Here is a 17227-nt window from a genome sequence, read left to right as displayed (position 1 = left end):
CCCGGCAGGTTGCAGAGTGTGCTTTGTGTACTTTGCCGGGCGAGCCTCATGTGGGCAGCTCGGCTTGTGTGCCTGTCTCTCAGCCGGCCTTTCTGCTCCTATGGGCTTTGGGAGGGGCATTGCCCAACACTAGTCCTGCCAATCCATGAACACTGAAACTCTTTCCATTTTCCGGCCACTTCAACTTCTTTCCCAGGGGATAAAGTTTTCATCACTGAGGTCTTTCCCCTTCGGATAGGTTTATTCTTAGGGTTTTGGTTTGATTGTTTTAATCTGTTGTGAATTGGATATTTTTTTCCAAATTTCCTTTTTTAGCCAATTTTCATTGGTATAAATAAAGGCTACTGGATTTTGCATGTAGATTTTATATTACTACTCAGCTAAAAGGATTACCTACTCGGAGTTTTCCGATGAAGTCTGTAGGATCTTTTAGGTATCATGTGACTTGCAAATAACGACGCTTTGATCCCCTCCTTTCCTAGCTGTATCCCTCTTATTTCACTCCCGTGTTTTATTGTCCTAAGACGTCGGGCATCACTCACATTAAATAGCGCAGAGAGTTGGCATTCTTTTCTTTTCTCCATATTTTAACAGGTATGCTCTGATTGTTCCCCAACTTGTAGAATTTGGACTACGGGTTTGTCATACGTAGTCTTGGTTAGGCACAGAAAGATTCCTGAAACTCCTTGGAATCTCTGTCCTTTTATTGAAAAGGGACATTAAATTTCGTCAAAGCCTTTTCTGTGTGCATCAAGGAGATTGTGCGATCTCTACCCCTAAGTCTATGTTTGTATGTTGTTTTGCATTATGTTGCAGATCTTGAACCTACATTGTATCCCGGAGATGAAACCAATTTATTCATGATATCCAAACTGTCCCTGCGGATCTCTGAGGCCTCTAGAGCAGTGGGGAAGCAGGAGTGACCCTCCTCCTTGTCCCCTGCTCTTCTGTACTGTGTGTTTTTGTGGGCCGCCTTTTTCCCAGACCTTTTCCTTCTCCTGTGGTTCACATTGCTCTGTTCTTCTCTATTTTGAGAAACATGTACAAGTGTTTCACCAAGTTGTTCCTCTTTTTCCATGGGGCAGTTGTAAGGTACTGAAATGCCAGACCATCTCTAGCTAATCTGCCAATATATTTTACCGTTATGGGGTCCGCTTAAATCCAGCATAACTTAAACACCAGGTCAATGCAGATGACAAAAATCTATTGTAATCAAACCCCTACTGATCGATCAGGGCCACAGAACAGACTCTGAATTACAACAACGAGCCAGGATATCAATGTTTAAGCGCAAATCATAAATATCTGTGCCAAGTTATTACATTTTTTTCCTGCCAGTCAGGATGGGAGTTGGTTTCTGGGCCTGGGAACATGAATGTGGTTTCGCCCAGCCCACAAGATGGAGACGTTATCTTTGAGATGGCTTTCCTTACAAGTTATCTCTGAGATGACCGAACTCACATAACTGTCTTTTTATAAGTTGTCCGTAAGATGCTGGACTCACACTCCTTCCATTACCATTACCAAAATGAAAGACCTGTCTATCTTTTTTTTTTTTTTTTTTTGGAGCTGGGGACCGAATCCAGAGCCTTGAGCTTGCTAGGCAAGCGCTCTACCACTGAGCTAAATCCCCAACCCCAAGACCTGTCTATCTTTCCTGAGCGCTTTTTTGATTGGCTAGTTGTCGGCCTGGGAGTTTTTTGATTGGCTGGCTGTTGGCTTTTGTTTTGTTTCAATACTTAGGACTGAAACCCCCACACACACCCCCACACCCCCACCCCCACCCCCGCCTTGCGTATGGTGGGCGGGGCTTCGTGTGTGGTGGGCGGGACCTCTGCCAACCCTCCTGTGGCTTCTTGATTATGTATTTGTAAATTAACTTTGGGATAGCATTGGCTCAGAGGGGAATCAACATGTAAGATGTCCGCTTTTATAAGGTCATAGAATATTTTAAAATCACAAACGATGGGGCTAAGGGTGTAGCCTAACGGCAGATGGCCTACTTTGCGTGCACAGGACACGCAAAGCACAACATAAATAACCTGAATCCATAGATAAATGCCACCCACGCTAAGAGTGGCTGGTTTTGAATGTGTTTCTGTGGTCGCGCATCTGGCAAGCTCGCTTGCCACCAAGTGGGTGAAATGAAGCACAATGGCCACGTTGGGTCTCTTCTCTTCCAGTTACGACCAGCGAGGAATCTTTCTGTTAGTCGGTACAGAAGAGGGAAAAATCTTTGTCATCGATGCCAGACCCTCAAAGTCATTCCAGATTTTTGGATACACTGGTATGATACAGGATGTTTGTGAGTTTAAAATTTATGCCGAATAATTGAAAGTTAAGATTTCGAATTATATCAAAACAATTACATATGTTGTATTTCCCTGAAAAATGAAATTTTAAATAGAAGTTAAGCTTCTATATTATATTTAGAGAAATTGAGAGTATTAGACTTGTCTAATATGTAACTGATGCTATTAAAAAAAAAAAACCCTTGTATCAACTACTGAGTTGGTAAAAGGTTTGAACATTTTGATATGACAAGGGAAAGAATAGATGCTTTATGACTGTAATAGTTTTAAAAACTTTTTACCTCTGACCTATGCTTAATAATTAATATTTCTACATACCTTTAGTCTCAAATGTGTGTGCTCCCCAAGATATATTCATAAATTCATTCGTTCATTTATTAAAAAAAATTCCTAAGTACCTACTAAATACAAAATGTTGAATGTGGCTCTTGTGGGGGAGGGAAAGGTCCAGGAAACAGTTAAGTGCTATGTAATTCTTCAGAGAATGCTAAGAGAAGAGAAGGCAAGAGGGGATGAAGGAACTCCAGGAGAGGGGTGCCAAAGACAAAGGGGGACTGTATCTATCCCAGGGGAAGTAATGATTCCGAACACTTTCATACGCGTGGGATGGGACACACTAGTGCTACAACTCAAGAAGACCTAAGTGGAAGATTTTGGCAGATAACCATGGCATTCTGTCTTCTTGGGCCATTAGCTTCCATCTTGTCAAGACAGTGACCTAACTGCTCACTGGGCCAAACAGCAAACCCAGTCTGTAAGTTAGCTGTGGGTACAGTAGAGCCTAAGGCTGGCAGCAGAGAGGCTACACCTGCTGCTCCAACAGTCCAGTTTCTAACTAATGAGGTTGGGAGGTTTGGTCTGTCACTATATATTATCATGCTAAGTTCTGTACCAGAGGGTCTAGCCTACAAGTGAATTCTCTAGGTTGCCGGTTACCAGCTCTTGTGCAAACCGTGCTTCTTCATTTAAAACTATTAGTCAAATAAAAACGGCTACGGCCAATCGCTAGAGGAATTAGAGTCGGGCAGGTCTTTCAGTTACCTAGTTGATCGGGCGGAAAGAAAGAGAAGGCTACGTGAGAGTGCAGATGCCATGAGCACGCAGCAGGAGAAACAGCACGTATCTGGGGTACACCACTGGGGAGGTAGCCAGGCCAGCAGTTAGAAGCATAGATTAGGGGTTACCTCCCGGTAACTGTCAAAGCCAAATTAAAAAAAAAAAAAATCCGAGTCTCATTTCTTTTTAAGCTCATCAGGGATAAGCTTTAATGGGTTGTGCCACAAGGCTGACCTGCAGGCAGGAGCGGGGAAACTGGGAATCCACAGGAATCCTCACTTCTCACTGAAACCACAGGCAGAGAACAAAGCGGTGAAGAAAACCACGGATGTCCCAAGTAGTGGGGTGCCTATGTCATCCCTTCCAGAAACAGCTCAAGGAAGACAGGCTGGGCCAGAGTCCCGACAGGCATGAGTAGGGCATGCTGGTCAGTTAACAGATGTTCTCTGAGAGACAGCGGGTCATGCAGGAAAGAGTTGGTACTTCCCAAGGGTCAGACTCGGTGTCAGGGGCATTTCCACTACACACGTAAGGATGCCGAGAACACCACTGTCTGAGTTACCCAGTGGAAGAGCCCTGGAACTGGATGGCACCCAGACGGGGGCCAGGGCATGAGCACATAGATACAGTGGGCAGAACAAAGACGGCAGGCACCCCTGTTGGAACATAGGCATGACTAAACCCACCTGACCAGATAATCAGAAATATGCCCCCATTGGTTTATTGAATAGGTCCCATAACTCCTGCTAACAGGTCACTGTAAAAGTCAGTCAACAAAATGTGCTACTTGGGACTGAGTGAAGAAGTGTCGCCATTGTGACACACCGAAATACAAGTCGGTGCAAGTGTGTGTGCGAGTTTAAAATGTTAAATATTAACAAAGGACCATGCTGAGGATTTGGGCAAAGTAATCGCTCGTACATCTTAGAATGATGCGTGATTCTTTAAATTCAGTCAGCGACCACCTGTAGAGTCAATCCCCATTCTTTCAGAGTCAAGCAAGGACATGCTGCAGATATCCACGGTGTCACACGTGGAATCGGACGTGGTTGAAGTGCTGGTGTTGTCCCCGCTTCCAGAAACGGGCAGAAGCAGGCTGGAGTACTTCACCCTGCCTATCATGTTACCACAAGGTGACTTAATTGAGCAGCCCAGCCCCTTCTCCCTGGCCCCATAAATTGCTCTAGTCCATCTCTGGCTTCTTGGTAAAGGGGTTGCTCTGTGCATCTTTACAAAGCAATACTCTGGCTGTGAAATGTGTGAAGTGTAGCTTCCTCTGTGCCTCGGGACTCAGAAATGTTTCTTTGTTTCTTTTTTTGTTTGTTTGTTTGTTTGTTTTAAATATGAGAAAAGGAACAAGATCAGCTGCCACGCCAAGTTGATCTGTCATTTTGTGATGGTTTTTGTTCTGTGGTTTTAAATAGTCCCCGTTAAATTCAGATACGTTACAGTGCAGTTACCTATAAAACAGCTCACCGGGTTCGTTAAAAGGCTGAGAGAAAACAGATACTCTTTTTGTCTCAGATGGCAAATTTATCTAGCCAGAAAATTTGAAAATATAGAACAGGGCAGATCTCTGTGAATTCAAGGACAGCCTGAGCTATATGCAAATTCCAGACCAACCAGAGTACATAATGAGACCCTTTCTCACATAAAAAGGGAAGGGAGTGGAAGAAGGAGAAGGGAAGTAGGGAAGAAGGAGAGGGTGGAAGGACCATTCCTGTAATCTCAGCAGCACTTGAGAGGCAGAGGCTGGATTGTTCCAAGTTCCAAGGTGGCCAGGGCCACCTTTATCCAAAAAGACAGGAAAGAAGGAAGGAAAGAGGAAGGAAGGAAGGAAGGAAGGAAGGAAGGAAGGAAGAGAATCTTGGTATTGTCCTGTTTATTTTAATTTTTAAGCTAATTTGAAACAAAAGGCTGTGATATATATAGTTTACTATCAGCATTCAGTATCCCTGGTTGAGGCAAATTGTTTTTAAACAATCATTTTTAAAAATTTGCAAATAGCCCCAGTCCTGTTAATCAGGCGTTTACAACTTTCTTTCTCATCCCATAACTGTGCGTAACGGTTTTCGGCATGAACGTTCTGGTGCGTGCACGTGAGCTCTCCTCTTTTCCTAATCTAGCGGTCCCTGAAAACTTCTCTGATGAAAGAGGACGGCTGACGGACAACTTCACCCACAGGTACCTGTATGAGGTGGAGCACGCTCTGTCCTCTGCCGTGCTGGGCTTCTCCGAATCCAAAATCTATGGCTTCTGCAGCCAGGTGCCGTACATCTGCAGCTATACAATGCCTGCAGAGGTAAGCCAGCCGGCGGTCAGCACATGACTTCACTGCAGGGGTCGTATCAGCCTCTCGTTCAGTTAGAGCGGCTGACATGGCTGGTTCCTCCATCCCGAATACAACTGAGTGGCCTCGCGTTTATGCCACACACATCATTCATGTCAGATAAGTAGGCAGGCGATTAGTGTTTGCTTAGTGCCTTAAAAAGTATCTGGTGTAAGATCTATTCCATAGATGTTCCAGGAGCTAACAGGTAGATCATTTCCTTTGAACCCCGATACCTTGGCACTAAGTAAAATCTCACAAAACAATTAAGCCATGCCTCTGCCACGTTCCTTCATCTCTCTTCAAACTACCGTTCTGTGACACTTCCTGTCGCACATACCAAGCCCAGTGCCCTGCCTGCTGCCGTCCGGCATTCACCACCCACTGATGCCGCCTTCAGATCCCGGGGAGAAGGATCCACCCTAGGATTCTTTAAATTATTTTTATCTTCTCTCTGGTCTTTTCTCTGTGTGACTTGGTATTAGACATAGAAATTAAGAAAAAAAAAGAAGAGACGGTTCATGGTAACTCGGGATATTAGAGAAGTGTTGTAAGAAGCAAGATTCCCACGAGTCTTTGAGGGATGGGTCCGATTTGGAGCCAGGAAATAGCACGTGCGCCCCAAGGGAGGAGCGTGGACAGAGGACGTGGAACAGGACTGGGGGAAGCTGACAAGGATCTTTCAGACAGAAGGAAGGTCATGTCTGAGGCTTGGAGAAAGGGGCTGCATGGGAAGATGCACAGTGAGAGATTGGCAACTTGTATTACGATTCGTGCATGATGGTATATGATGGCGGGAAACCAAGAGTGTCAGCCAGGGTAGGCTTGGAGCCTTAATGGCAGAATTACATGTAAAGAAGCCATTCCTGGGCAGAGATGTAGACCAGTGGCTATGAGTACCCACTTGTCATGCAAAGGAGCCTGGGTTTGATCCCAGCACCAAAAAGGAAAGAAGGAAGGTAGGAAGGAAAGAAGGAAGGAAGGGAAGGAGGGAGGGAGGGAGGGAGGGGGGGAGGGGGGGAGGGAGGGAGGGAGGGAGGAGGGAGGAAAAGGAAGATTGAGCTCTTTAGCTGGCAAAAATCAGCTTTAATTTGCAAATATGTAACTCTGATTGATACACGGTATAAACACAGGTGCCTACTCTGACCCACACAAGGATAGAGTCCCCAGATTTGAACCTGACCACATATGTAGCACACATATGTAGCACACACCCGCAAAACCAGCACTGCTGCTGGCCCAATCTTTTCAATAATGTCCTCCTTTGCTTTGATTGGCAGGAACACACCGGCATCTGTATCCTTAAGCCTCAACAAAAAGTCCAGAGCAAACAGTATGGAGCTGGAAAAATCTATCTGTCCTCTCACGGATTATGGCTTATAACAATAGCTAAATGTGGAGTTCTCTGTATCCGAGATATGTTCAGTCTGGTAAATTAACAAAAAAGAAAATCTGAGTGGAGGAAGTGGGGTGGGGTGGGGGGGAGACTTGGAGAGATTGCCTAGTGGTTAGAGCATCTGTTGCTCTCAGGGAAGACTCAGGTTCAGTTTCCAACATCTGCGTGTGGCTGACAAGCAGTCCCAAGGGACCCGGCACCCTCTTCTTGCTTCCATGGACACCAGGCATACATGTGATGCACATGCATGCACGCAGACAAAACACTCATACATGTAAAATTAAAATAAATGCTTTTTCTAATTATATAAAAGCATACGGTGTAGGGGGCAGAGAGAGAGGGCTCTGCTTAACTCTTCCTGATGACCCAGGTTTGGCTCCAGCACCTGGGCTGTGTGGTTCACAACTGCCTGTAAATTCTCTCTCAGGGGCTCCTGTGCCCTGGCCTCCTCTAGCATCTAAGCTCCTGTGTATATACCCACGCATGCTCACAATTAAATAGGAATAAATTTCACAGTGTGGGGCATGTTCTCGGATTTTGGGTAGGAACAAACCACTTAGAAAAGGAATCGGGACTTCCATAAGTAAATTAACTCAATGTCCTGTTTTCTCTCTAATTTTGTAAACTCTCTGTGCGTGCGTGTGACCATTTTTTAACATTCTTGTCAGTCAGCTTATCACTCTAAAGAAGGAAACACCAGCCAGGACAGCGAGGCCTGCACACAGAACACTGGGCAGGGAGGGCACCGCAGATGGGCTGCTGCCCAGCTTATCTGCAAGCTGTCCCTTAAAGACTCACGGAGGGGCGCTTAACTTCTAACTCTCTGCTGCGACGTCAGAGAAACTGCTCCCTGGCCCCTAGAGGCTCATGGGAAGGAAAATGATGTGCTTAGTAACAGTGCTAGCCTAGTCTGGAGGGCCTTGGCTTGTTGCTGCTGTCCTCAACCCTTCAAAGATGCTGAGGGAACAGAAGGGGGCAGCGAGAGCCCTTGTCTGAGTCTGCGGGCACTAGCATCCGATTTCCACAGCCCGCAGACCTCTGAGACACCGAGAAACCGGTCAGAAAGTGGGGCGTGCTTTTCTAGGTTTGAGACTGCTGCATGGTCCATTGTGTGACTTGATTTGCCCAGTGATTCCTTCCCAGTTTTTCACTCGTCTCCTCCACACACTGGAAATATCATACCAACCCATGAGACAACACTCCCACATGTCCACAGATACCGTTGTCTCTGGCTGGGCACATAGTAGTTCCTTTCCTTCTCGTTTAGAAAGAAAGCAAATTTGGACGAACTCAACATGGATCTAGAGGAAAACCGTTGAGTTTCTGAGGGAGTGGGTCTCTCTCTCTCTCTCTCTCTCTCTCTCTCTCTCTCTCTCTCTCTGTCTCTCCTGTGTGTGTTATCATGTTCCCTGGGGTGGGGGGTGCAGGCCCACACACACTATAGTGAGGATGTCAGATCACAAGGTTCCCTTTGTTGCCACCAAAGCCGGGCTAGCTGGCCCGCAGGCTTCTGGGAAAGTCTTTGTGGGTACAGGTGGGGATCTGGATGCTCCTCAAATGGCTTCCTCTAGCCTTTAAGTGGGTTCTAGAGCTTGAAGTTCATGCTGTGAGGCTTGCGCTGCAAGCACTTTATGCCCTGAGCCATCTCTCCAGGCCTAGAGGGTTTTTTTTTTTAAGTGAATGATTGCAAACTGTGCTACCCCGTCAGAAGCTCGGTGCAGCTGACAGGGACCTGACACGACAAGACAGAGCACCTCATAGATAAAGTTATCCATGGAACAGTTGCAAGAGAAAAAAAAGAAAAGAAAATCCCAAGTTTCCTGCACAAAGACATCGTAAATAAATGAGCTTTGGTACAAAATCAGTACTTAAGTGCTATCAGGCAGCCATGACACAGAACAGGGACAACCCAACAAGAGGAAAAAGTCCCAAGAAATCTGATTGTTAAGTAGAAAAGCAAGGTGTATAAGTAAGTGCATATGCATATAATATTCTACAAATATTCCTGTGTTGCACACATCCGTGATGTGCTGGTGTGGATTTCTCAGTTGGTTTCATTAGCACACCCTAGGGCATTGTCATCTTCCGTCCCCGGATTTCTTCTCACCTTCCCTTAACACACTCAGCCACTTTACAGAAAACACATCCCGCCCGACTCATTGCAGGCGCCCAGCTTTGCTCACCCAGGGTCCCTCCCCTAACTCCACAGCCTTCAGCAAGTACACGGACAGGGTGTCTGGTGGCCTGGCCTAAGCCACTGGTTCCAATCCTGCTCCATCCACATTACATAAAGTAGTGGGAAAATAAGTCAATCCTGGTTTGAACTAGAAGTTTTAAGTACCGAGTATTACCGAGAGCTACTTTTGTACCAGTAAAAATGTCTTCAGAAGTACAGAAGAAAATTACCCACAAGCAAAGGTACATGTGACCATGTGAGGCACACACACAGACACACACACACACACACACACATAGACACACACTCAATCACACACACACACTCAATCACACACACACACACACACACACACACACACACACACACAACGTACCATGTAACAGAGAATTAGATAATTTCTTCCTTTTATTGAGGATACCTTTGTTCGATGTCGGAGTCATTCTCACCATGCTCAAGGGATTCAGAACATGAAAATGTCAATGGACGGACAGCACATCCTGGTGAATGGGAAAGACGACAACACCCTTGTCTACCTCAAGTGGAAGTGAGTATGTGCACAATGGCGCAGCGTGACGCGATGCCTGTTTTAAGTTCAAAAGGGCAGTCTCTCCAGCAAGAGGCTGTCATGCACAGAGATCTGAGAGGAGGACACACACATACACCATGCTTGCTGCACAAGCCACAGGAAGGATTCTGGGGAAGGAACTTGGCAAGAGCCATCGTTGCCAAAGGAAGGATCTAGAAGGGTGGATGAGAAGCTGGGATGGGTTAGACATTAGGTTCTGGGGCATACTGGCTACTTCTTGTTGACTGGAACTTGACCCCGAGGTTGTTAGTGACCCGGGTTTGAGAGTGTCACGTGTGCGGGTGGCTGGGGTGTGGCCGTGGTGTTAGTTGGCTTCGTGTGGAAGGGTGGTTCAGAGGGAATTATCGCTGGGAACTGGCTCATCCCATGTCAATAACAGGACACCAAAAGACGGGTTGGACTTTAAGCGCAGTCTCACAGGGAAGCTCCCTTTGGCAAACGTAATTTTAAAGCACAGCCTTCCTTGGTGAGGCATGGGGATTGTCGTAACCCTTTGGAGCACCGCTTATTTCAAAGACTCACTTCAAGATGGCGTGACTGCGCCCATTTCATATATGAGAGCCATGAGTAAGACAGAGACTCACCTCAATACACACGTCCTGACACGGCCGTACGGCGAATGGACAAACAGTGCCTCAGGCAACAGCAAACATTGCAGGAGCCCTGTTTAAAAAGGAAAGACACTTCCAGAAGTCAGTCATCACCTCAACTCCCACACCTAACAGAGTTGTGTTCGGAACCTTGGTTCAGGATTTAATGAGCCTTGCAACTATAGGCATGCGACGAAACTTCTACCTCAAGCCATGTGGGTCGTGACCCTCAAAAGTCGTCTTTATGGCCTGGGTCACCTCAACATGAAGAATTAATATTAAAGGGTGGCGAGGTCTGTAGCTTTGGTGGTCTCGGTAGCAATGCATCTCGGTTTGCCCTTTCCTCTGCCTGCCTCAGCGTCAGCACTGACCCAGTTTGCTTTTCTGTCACCCTGGTGAGCGCCATGGCCACTCAAGGAAGAGAAGGTTTGTTTCAGCCTACAGGTCTGTAGTTCACCATTGAGGGAAGCCAAGGTAGAAACTCAAGGCAGGAGCTTGAAGGAGAAACCTCAGAAGACCACTGCCAGCCGTCTTGCCTCCCCTGGCTCACCTACCAAGGGATGGATGGCATCACTCACTATATGCTGGGCCACTGTTTGTCAGCCAGCAGGCGGATGCCCCAGAGCCTTGCTCATAGGCCAGTTTAATAGAGGCAGTGCTCATGTGACAAAGCCTGGTGCATTCTGGGGGCTCACAGCAGCGGCTCTTCTGTGCCTGGCCCAAGGACATGCTCGGTGAAGGGTACAGGATAGCAGAAGGAAGGATCACCCAAGAAGGGTCAGGAGCCTGAGTCCTTCAAAGTCCATGGAAGCGTCCTCTTCTTAGAAATAGAGGCCCAGCAATTAAAGGGCACTGTGGAGAACTTCCCATGTTTCTTTGTGTAGTTGTCTGGAAATAACATTGGTAAATGCGAATTTTAAAGAACTCTCTCTCTCTCTCTCTCTCTCTCTCTCTCTCTCTCTCTCTCTCTCTCTCTCTCTCTCTCTCTCTCTCTAGGAGGCTTGGATCAAACATAGCAAATGAGATCTTTGAACACTGCCATCAACTAATGCTCAGTCTGGCCAAGACCGTGGAAACAGAGTGTGACTACCTGGCTTCGCCAGATTTCCAGTGTGCACCTTCAGAAGAAGAGACAGCTGAATTCCAGGTAGCTGGCTTGCCTTCTCCCTCTCCGTAAACAATATGCAGATTTCCATCACCGTTTCTAAGTACATAAGCAATGCTGTTTTTTTCTTACCCAGATGTCCAGTGACTTTTTTTCCAACTAGAATGTAAGCCACATCTGATCGAAAATTAAGCTTTTCTCAAAATGATCACAAACGTTATATCTCAGATTTCACTTAAAGGATGGAGTAAGATCCGGACTTGCTCAAAAACTTTTTAAAAAAAAAATCAATTATTTGTAGAAATTTGGCCTGGTGCTTCCTCCCCGCCCTGTGTGCCCAGAAATAAGACTCAGACTCACCATATAGTTACAGATACCCTCGACTCTCCTTTGAGGAGTTCATAACTTAAACTCAGTCCATTTGTCCTAATTCGTTTTCTGCTGCGTGGCTGGTTACCCGTGCTCAGGAACCATGCCGTTCGTCCTGTCACAGCTTTGGGCAAGCCTTCCACACCTGGCTCTATCCCAGAATTTTTTTCTCCCTCCCACATGTCTCACCTCCTAGCTCCTGCCTGAGCCATAGGCCATCAGATTTCTTACTGACAGGTGCCACACCCACTTGGACACAAGATATTCTGCCTACAAATATTGGCGGCTGATGGAAGCAGGTCCCTCTACCTCCATATAATATTCATGATTTAGGAAGTATCAGCCTGGAACACAAGGCTTAGTTGGTTGTTCAGCGAATAGCTTTTTAAAATTAAATATAATCATATTGTCATAATAAACTCATATATGAAAGTATCGTACCGCTAGGAATACATGTCTACTGAGATACTCCTCTCTAACCCCGTCTCACTGGACCTTCACACAGTTAAAATGGCCGTTCTGAAGCAATGGGGCTTTCCTGGGTATTTTTTTTTTAACTTTTTTTTTTTTTTTTTTTTTTCTGAGCTGGGGACCGAACCCAGGGCCTTGCGCTTGCTAGGCAAGTGCTCTACCACTGAGCTAAATCCCCAACCCCTTTCCTGGGTATTTTTATACGTCAGGTGCCAATTATGACTTGGTTGGTTTTTGTTTTGTTGTTTTGTTTTGTCGTTTCTGTTTTTGAGACAAGTCCCATTCCATAGCCCTGGCTAGCCTGGAACTTGCTTGTGTAAGAGGCTGGCCTTAAACTCAGAGATTGGCCTACCTCTGCCTAGTACATTTTTATATATGGTTCCACCACAAAAAGAAAAGCCCTTCCGACAGAACTGAAAGGCCTTCAGCAAATAATTATTGGGTGCCTACAAAGCGTTAGTCTGTGATAGACACAGCGATGAATGAGAGGGAACGTTCTGCTTTCTCCGTGTTCCCTTTCCAGCGGTGCTGCTGGCGGACAGAGAGATGGGTGCATAAGCAAACAGGCAAGGCTGGTTAGTGGGCCAGTGCTATTCGTGACATTAGACAGGTTGACACGACAGGGCCTGCCGGGCCAGCTTCTCCGTAAGCTGAGATCAGACTTAGAAGACAACGCCCCCCAGGAAAGCAGAAGGGCCAGCAAAGTCAGGGACGAGGAGCAGGGAGCTTGGTGTGTGATTTGTAGGGATCAGCAGAAGGCCTGTGCAGGCAAAGCCCTGAGGGACAGGCTTCGTAGACCAAGAGAAGAAGAGTCTGGCTTTGTGTTGCACACGTGTATCTACCAAAGCAAAGGGCCAACAGAACTGGGCTTTCGTTTCCAGCTTTGAAGTGAGAGCTTGCTGCTTTGAGGAACGTGTGCCCTGGAGGCCACAGAGTGGGGCAAGGAGATTCCTAGAGAGAAAGTGGCAGGGAGTGCCACAGTGGAGAAAGTGCTGGGGTCCGTGTCAGAGACTAGATTAGGAGATCCAACCAAGGAACGGACATAGAGGGGGATGAAAAGACTCAAGGATGACTCACAGACACCTTTGAACAGCTGTGTGAAAGACAGCACTCTGAGTAGGAATGGGATGCGCTGTCAAAGAGCCAGCAGCTTCAATAGTAATACTAATAAAGGACAGGGTCTAAGGTCAGTTTTTACTCATGCTGAGAGTCAGAAGTCTATACAGCATCCATGAAGCAATCCCAAAAAGCCCAGGCCGTGGGACAGATGAACCTTGAGTCCTTGGAAGAGGCTAGCACTGGGGATGCTGATTTGAGAGCCAAAGGTATGTGGATTGAATCGAAAGCCCCGGGAAGGTCATAGCGATGGACGAACGGTGAGAAGCAGAAGAGGAGCAGGTGGGATGTTCCTAGAGAGCCAAAGGGAGGATCCCGGGGAGCAGAGGAGAGAGAGAAAGGCAACCTGCAAGGCAACGGCAGAACCATAGCGCAGAGATACCCACGAGGATCTCAGACACAGGGTACGAAGGGGAGCATGGCAGTGAGCTGAAGGCAGCGTTCCTACACAGTAGAGCGTCTGACTACGGGGGAGAGCCCCGGGAGAGGAGGGGGACATGATGCAGAAGGAAATGGGGTGAGGATTGTGAGACAACACAACAACAACAATAACAACAACAAAAGCCAGTGGGGAGGAGGGAGGAGTAAGCTCCTAAGGAGTAGAATGGACTCTGATGGGCAGAAGCCTGTGGTCCACAGGGCAGGAAAGAGGCAGGGAAACTCGACCCCAGTGGGAACCGTGTCCGTCGTCCTTTCCCCTTTCTGAGTGACTTTCTTGTCACCTGCAGAATAGCAGTTAGGTTTTTAGCAACGTTGAAGTGTTCTTATTTCGTTTAATGTCCTATTATCAGTCTTTAAAACCTCTTGATCTCTGTGCTGGCAGAGACGTAAGGATTTAAGAATTCACTTAGATGGGTGTCATTTTTTAACTGGGACAAGTGCAAAGGGGTTCAGTGAAAGGGTGGGAAGCGAAGAGAGAGAGAAGGATTTGACGGTTTTTAAGAACTGCCTGTCTCTTTCTAATCTCTCTCAGAAAAAGTTGAGCTTGTACTCATCCCAAGAGGAATTAGCCATCGATCTCAATAAAATTCCCTGGATCCAACGAAAATTGGAAGAGGTATTTATGCTCTTACTATTATTATTAATAATTATAATTATTGTTACTATTATTATTATTAATTCTGTTGAGTCAGGGTTTCTCTGTGTAGCCCTGGTTGTCCTGGTACTTGTTCTGTAGACCAGGCTGGCCTTGAACTTATGCATTCACCTGCCTCTGCCTCCTGGGCACTGGGATCAAAGGTGTGCACCACACCCCAACTCCACCACCATCTCCGAAGACTGTTTATAAATCGTGAAATGGGTCTGACACTCTGTGATGCGCCAACTGCATCCTGTTCATATGGAAACCCCCGGGGAAGGTTAGGATGTTACTTGAGACACTCCCGGGCAGTGCACTGCAGTGTACACTAAAGTGACTCTCCTAAAAGCAAATTCACGCTGAAACCAGACCCAGCCTTTTCGATTAAGTCCTACAAGCCTACGCTTAACCTGAAACCCAACAAAAGGATCAGCAAAGCCAAAGCCAAGAAGGGCCCGAGAGACTGCGCTATTGAGATTTGAAGGATATTTGTCTTAGAAGGATGGGTTGGGAGCAGAAGGGCTATCATGGCTAAGGACATTGAGCAGATGAGCAGAGGTCTGGATCCAGTGTCACTCGAGATAGGTTAGTTTCGCTTCGTCAGGTTTTCAGCATTTCATTTTTTCTGTACTTTCTTTGAACGCGTTCAATGTTTCCCTTACAAACACTGATTTAAGCAGAGTGTCATGGGGATACAATTTCATGGTTTGGTTTTTTTCTATTGCATGCATATTCATGCTTTTTAAACGTGTGTTAGCTCATGTGTAGATGGGTGCTCCCATGTGAAGGCTCAGAGTTGAGCCAGGAATAACCTCCATCACCCTTCCACCTTAATCACCAGAGCAGGCTCTCTCCATCAAACTCAGAGCTGATCAATATGGTCAGCATTGCTAGCCAGTTTGCACTGGGAATCCACCTTCTGCAGTGGTGTGTTTCTGTGTGTGTTTCTGGGGAATCCACATTCTGCTGCTCACAATTGTGCAGCAAGCCTTTCTTGAGTGAGCCATGCCCCGCTCTCTTGCACCCTCTATATTTTATAGTATAGTCTTTGCAAGCATTCTATTTCAGCCTTAAAGAGGGGCTACCTGTAGGTTGCCCAAAGTTCTCGTTGTCTCTCCCCACCGTCTTCCCTTGCCTTACTAAGTGAGGTGCTTGCCCCCTTTCAGGCCATCAAAAATGAGGTGAGGATTTTTACTCCTAGACGAAAGGAGATCAAACGAGGAATTAAGGAGCTCGCTCAAATTGTAAGTACAGTGGTCACATGCACAGTTGCACACATGTGTTGATATCCCGAGAGTAAATCTGACTCTGCACTCCTCTTTCAAAACAAATATTTGTGGATGTTTACTCTACTGTTTGAATGCTAAGATCCATTTGCGAGCCTTGGTTGCTTTTCTGTTGCTATGGTGAAATACCCTGAGGAAATCTACTTAAGGGAGGAGGAATATATTTGGAGAAGTCAAGATGGAAGGTGCTTGGAGCTGCTGGTTACCTCACCCGTGCAGCCAGGAAGATGAGAACGGCGAATGCTTTCTTAGTTTCTCTGTCATTTATATCCACAATGAAGAGAATTCTCCCTAATCCAGGGGCTAGCTAGTTTACTTTTTCTTTCTTTCTCTCTTTTTTCTTTTTGACTCAGAAACCCATGTGTTACTTCAACGAGCTTTATCTGCTTGTTCCAAGCCTAGAGGATGGTGGCACCCTCTTTCCCTAAGAATCTTTCCACTTCAAATAACCCCTAACCAACGCCATTCTCTATAGCCATTTCCAGAAGCAAAACAATGTTATAGTAAATACTTAATCCCAATCAGGGGTTTGTACCCCACCTTTGATCATTCAGTTCCTAGATAAAAGATACAAAACCTTTATATTTAATGATAAGCCCAGAAAGCACTACAAACTGGGCAGGAATCTACCTTTTAAGCTCTTCTCTTCGTGGTCTCTCTTCAGACCCCAAGCCCAGGAACCCAAACCCCACCTACCTCAACTCTGCCCAGCCATAGGCTTTCAGCATCTTTATTCAACCAATCGTTTTTAAACTAAGGAGCAAGGTCACATAGCATCACTTGGTACACATGAGGACTCTCTCGTCCTTGGGGTCAACCAGACCTTGGAAGACAGTATTTCGTTTACAATGCATAGCAACAGACCAAACCTCAACACAAAAAGTTCCCGACCTGTTTGCCAAGAGATTTTCTAGGCGAATCCTGTCTGACACCGTGATAGGTGGTTGTTCCCGGTTTTGTCATTAGATCAGTGAACTTCCAAGTATCAATCCTTAAGACTTCAATGACCACAAACAAGCCTGTGACCAAGTTCTCTATCCCAGTGTGTGTTTAGAGAATGGCAGTACCTATTTTATTGTTCAAGTCTTTGCCTGTCACCGTCCTTTCTTATTTCAAAACTCAGATTGCAGCTATGATGGAAGAAAATGAAAAGCTGGACACCATTGCAAAACTGGAAGAGCAGGAATTTTGCCTGGATGCTGAAGAGCTGGAAAGGCTTCACGATGAATGTGAGGAGGAGGTATCGAAGGTAGGCAAGTGCCTCACTAGAGCCCCTAAGGATGGCACGAAAGACAAGACAAAGCAAAACAAACAAACACCCCCATGATGCTGTGAAAGCCTCTTCCCATGGTAC

The 17227-nt window shown here is 46.3% G+C and overlaps 1 protein-coding gene across 1 annotated transcript in view; it reads left to right on the top strand.

Annotated features, from left to right (window-relative positions):
* Cfap43 (cilia and flagella associated protein 43) overlaps positions 1-17227 on the top strand; it is an 88599-nt gene that overhangs the window by 42333 nt on the left and 29039 nt on the right. The window contains exons 12-20 of the mRNA XM_032892170.1: positions 2184-2287; positions 4361-4501; positions 5495-5670; positions 6978-7127; positions 9686-9816; positions 11445-11595; positions 14483-14566; positions 15754-15831; positions 16997-17122. Coding sequence (XP_032748061.1) covers positions 2184-2287; positions 4361-4501; positions 5495-5670; positions 6978-7127; positions 9686-9816; positions 11445-11595; positions 14483-14566; positions 15754-15831; positions 16997-17122 — 1141 coding nt within the window. The remainder of the gene's footprint in view (positions 1-2183; positions 2288-4360; positions 4502-5494; positions 5671-6977; positions 7128-9685; positions 9817-11444; positions 11596-14482; positions 14567-15753; positions 15832-16996; positions 17123-17227) is intronic.

This window comes from Rattus rattus, chromosome 2 (assembly GCF_011064425.1).
Source record: "Rattus rattus isolate New Zealand chromosome 2, Rrattus_CSIRO_v1, whole genome shotgun sequence".
NCBI lineage: Eukaryota > Metazoa > Chordata > Mammalia > Rodentia > Muridae > Rattus > Rattus rattus.
Note: the sequence above shows the minus strand (reverse complement) of the source record. Positions and strands in the feature narration are given on the sequence as shown.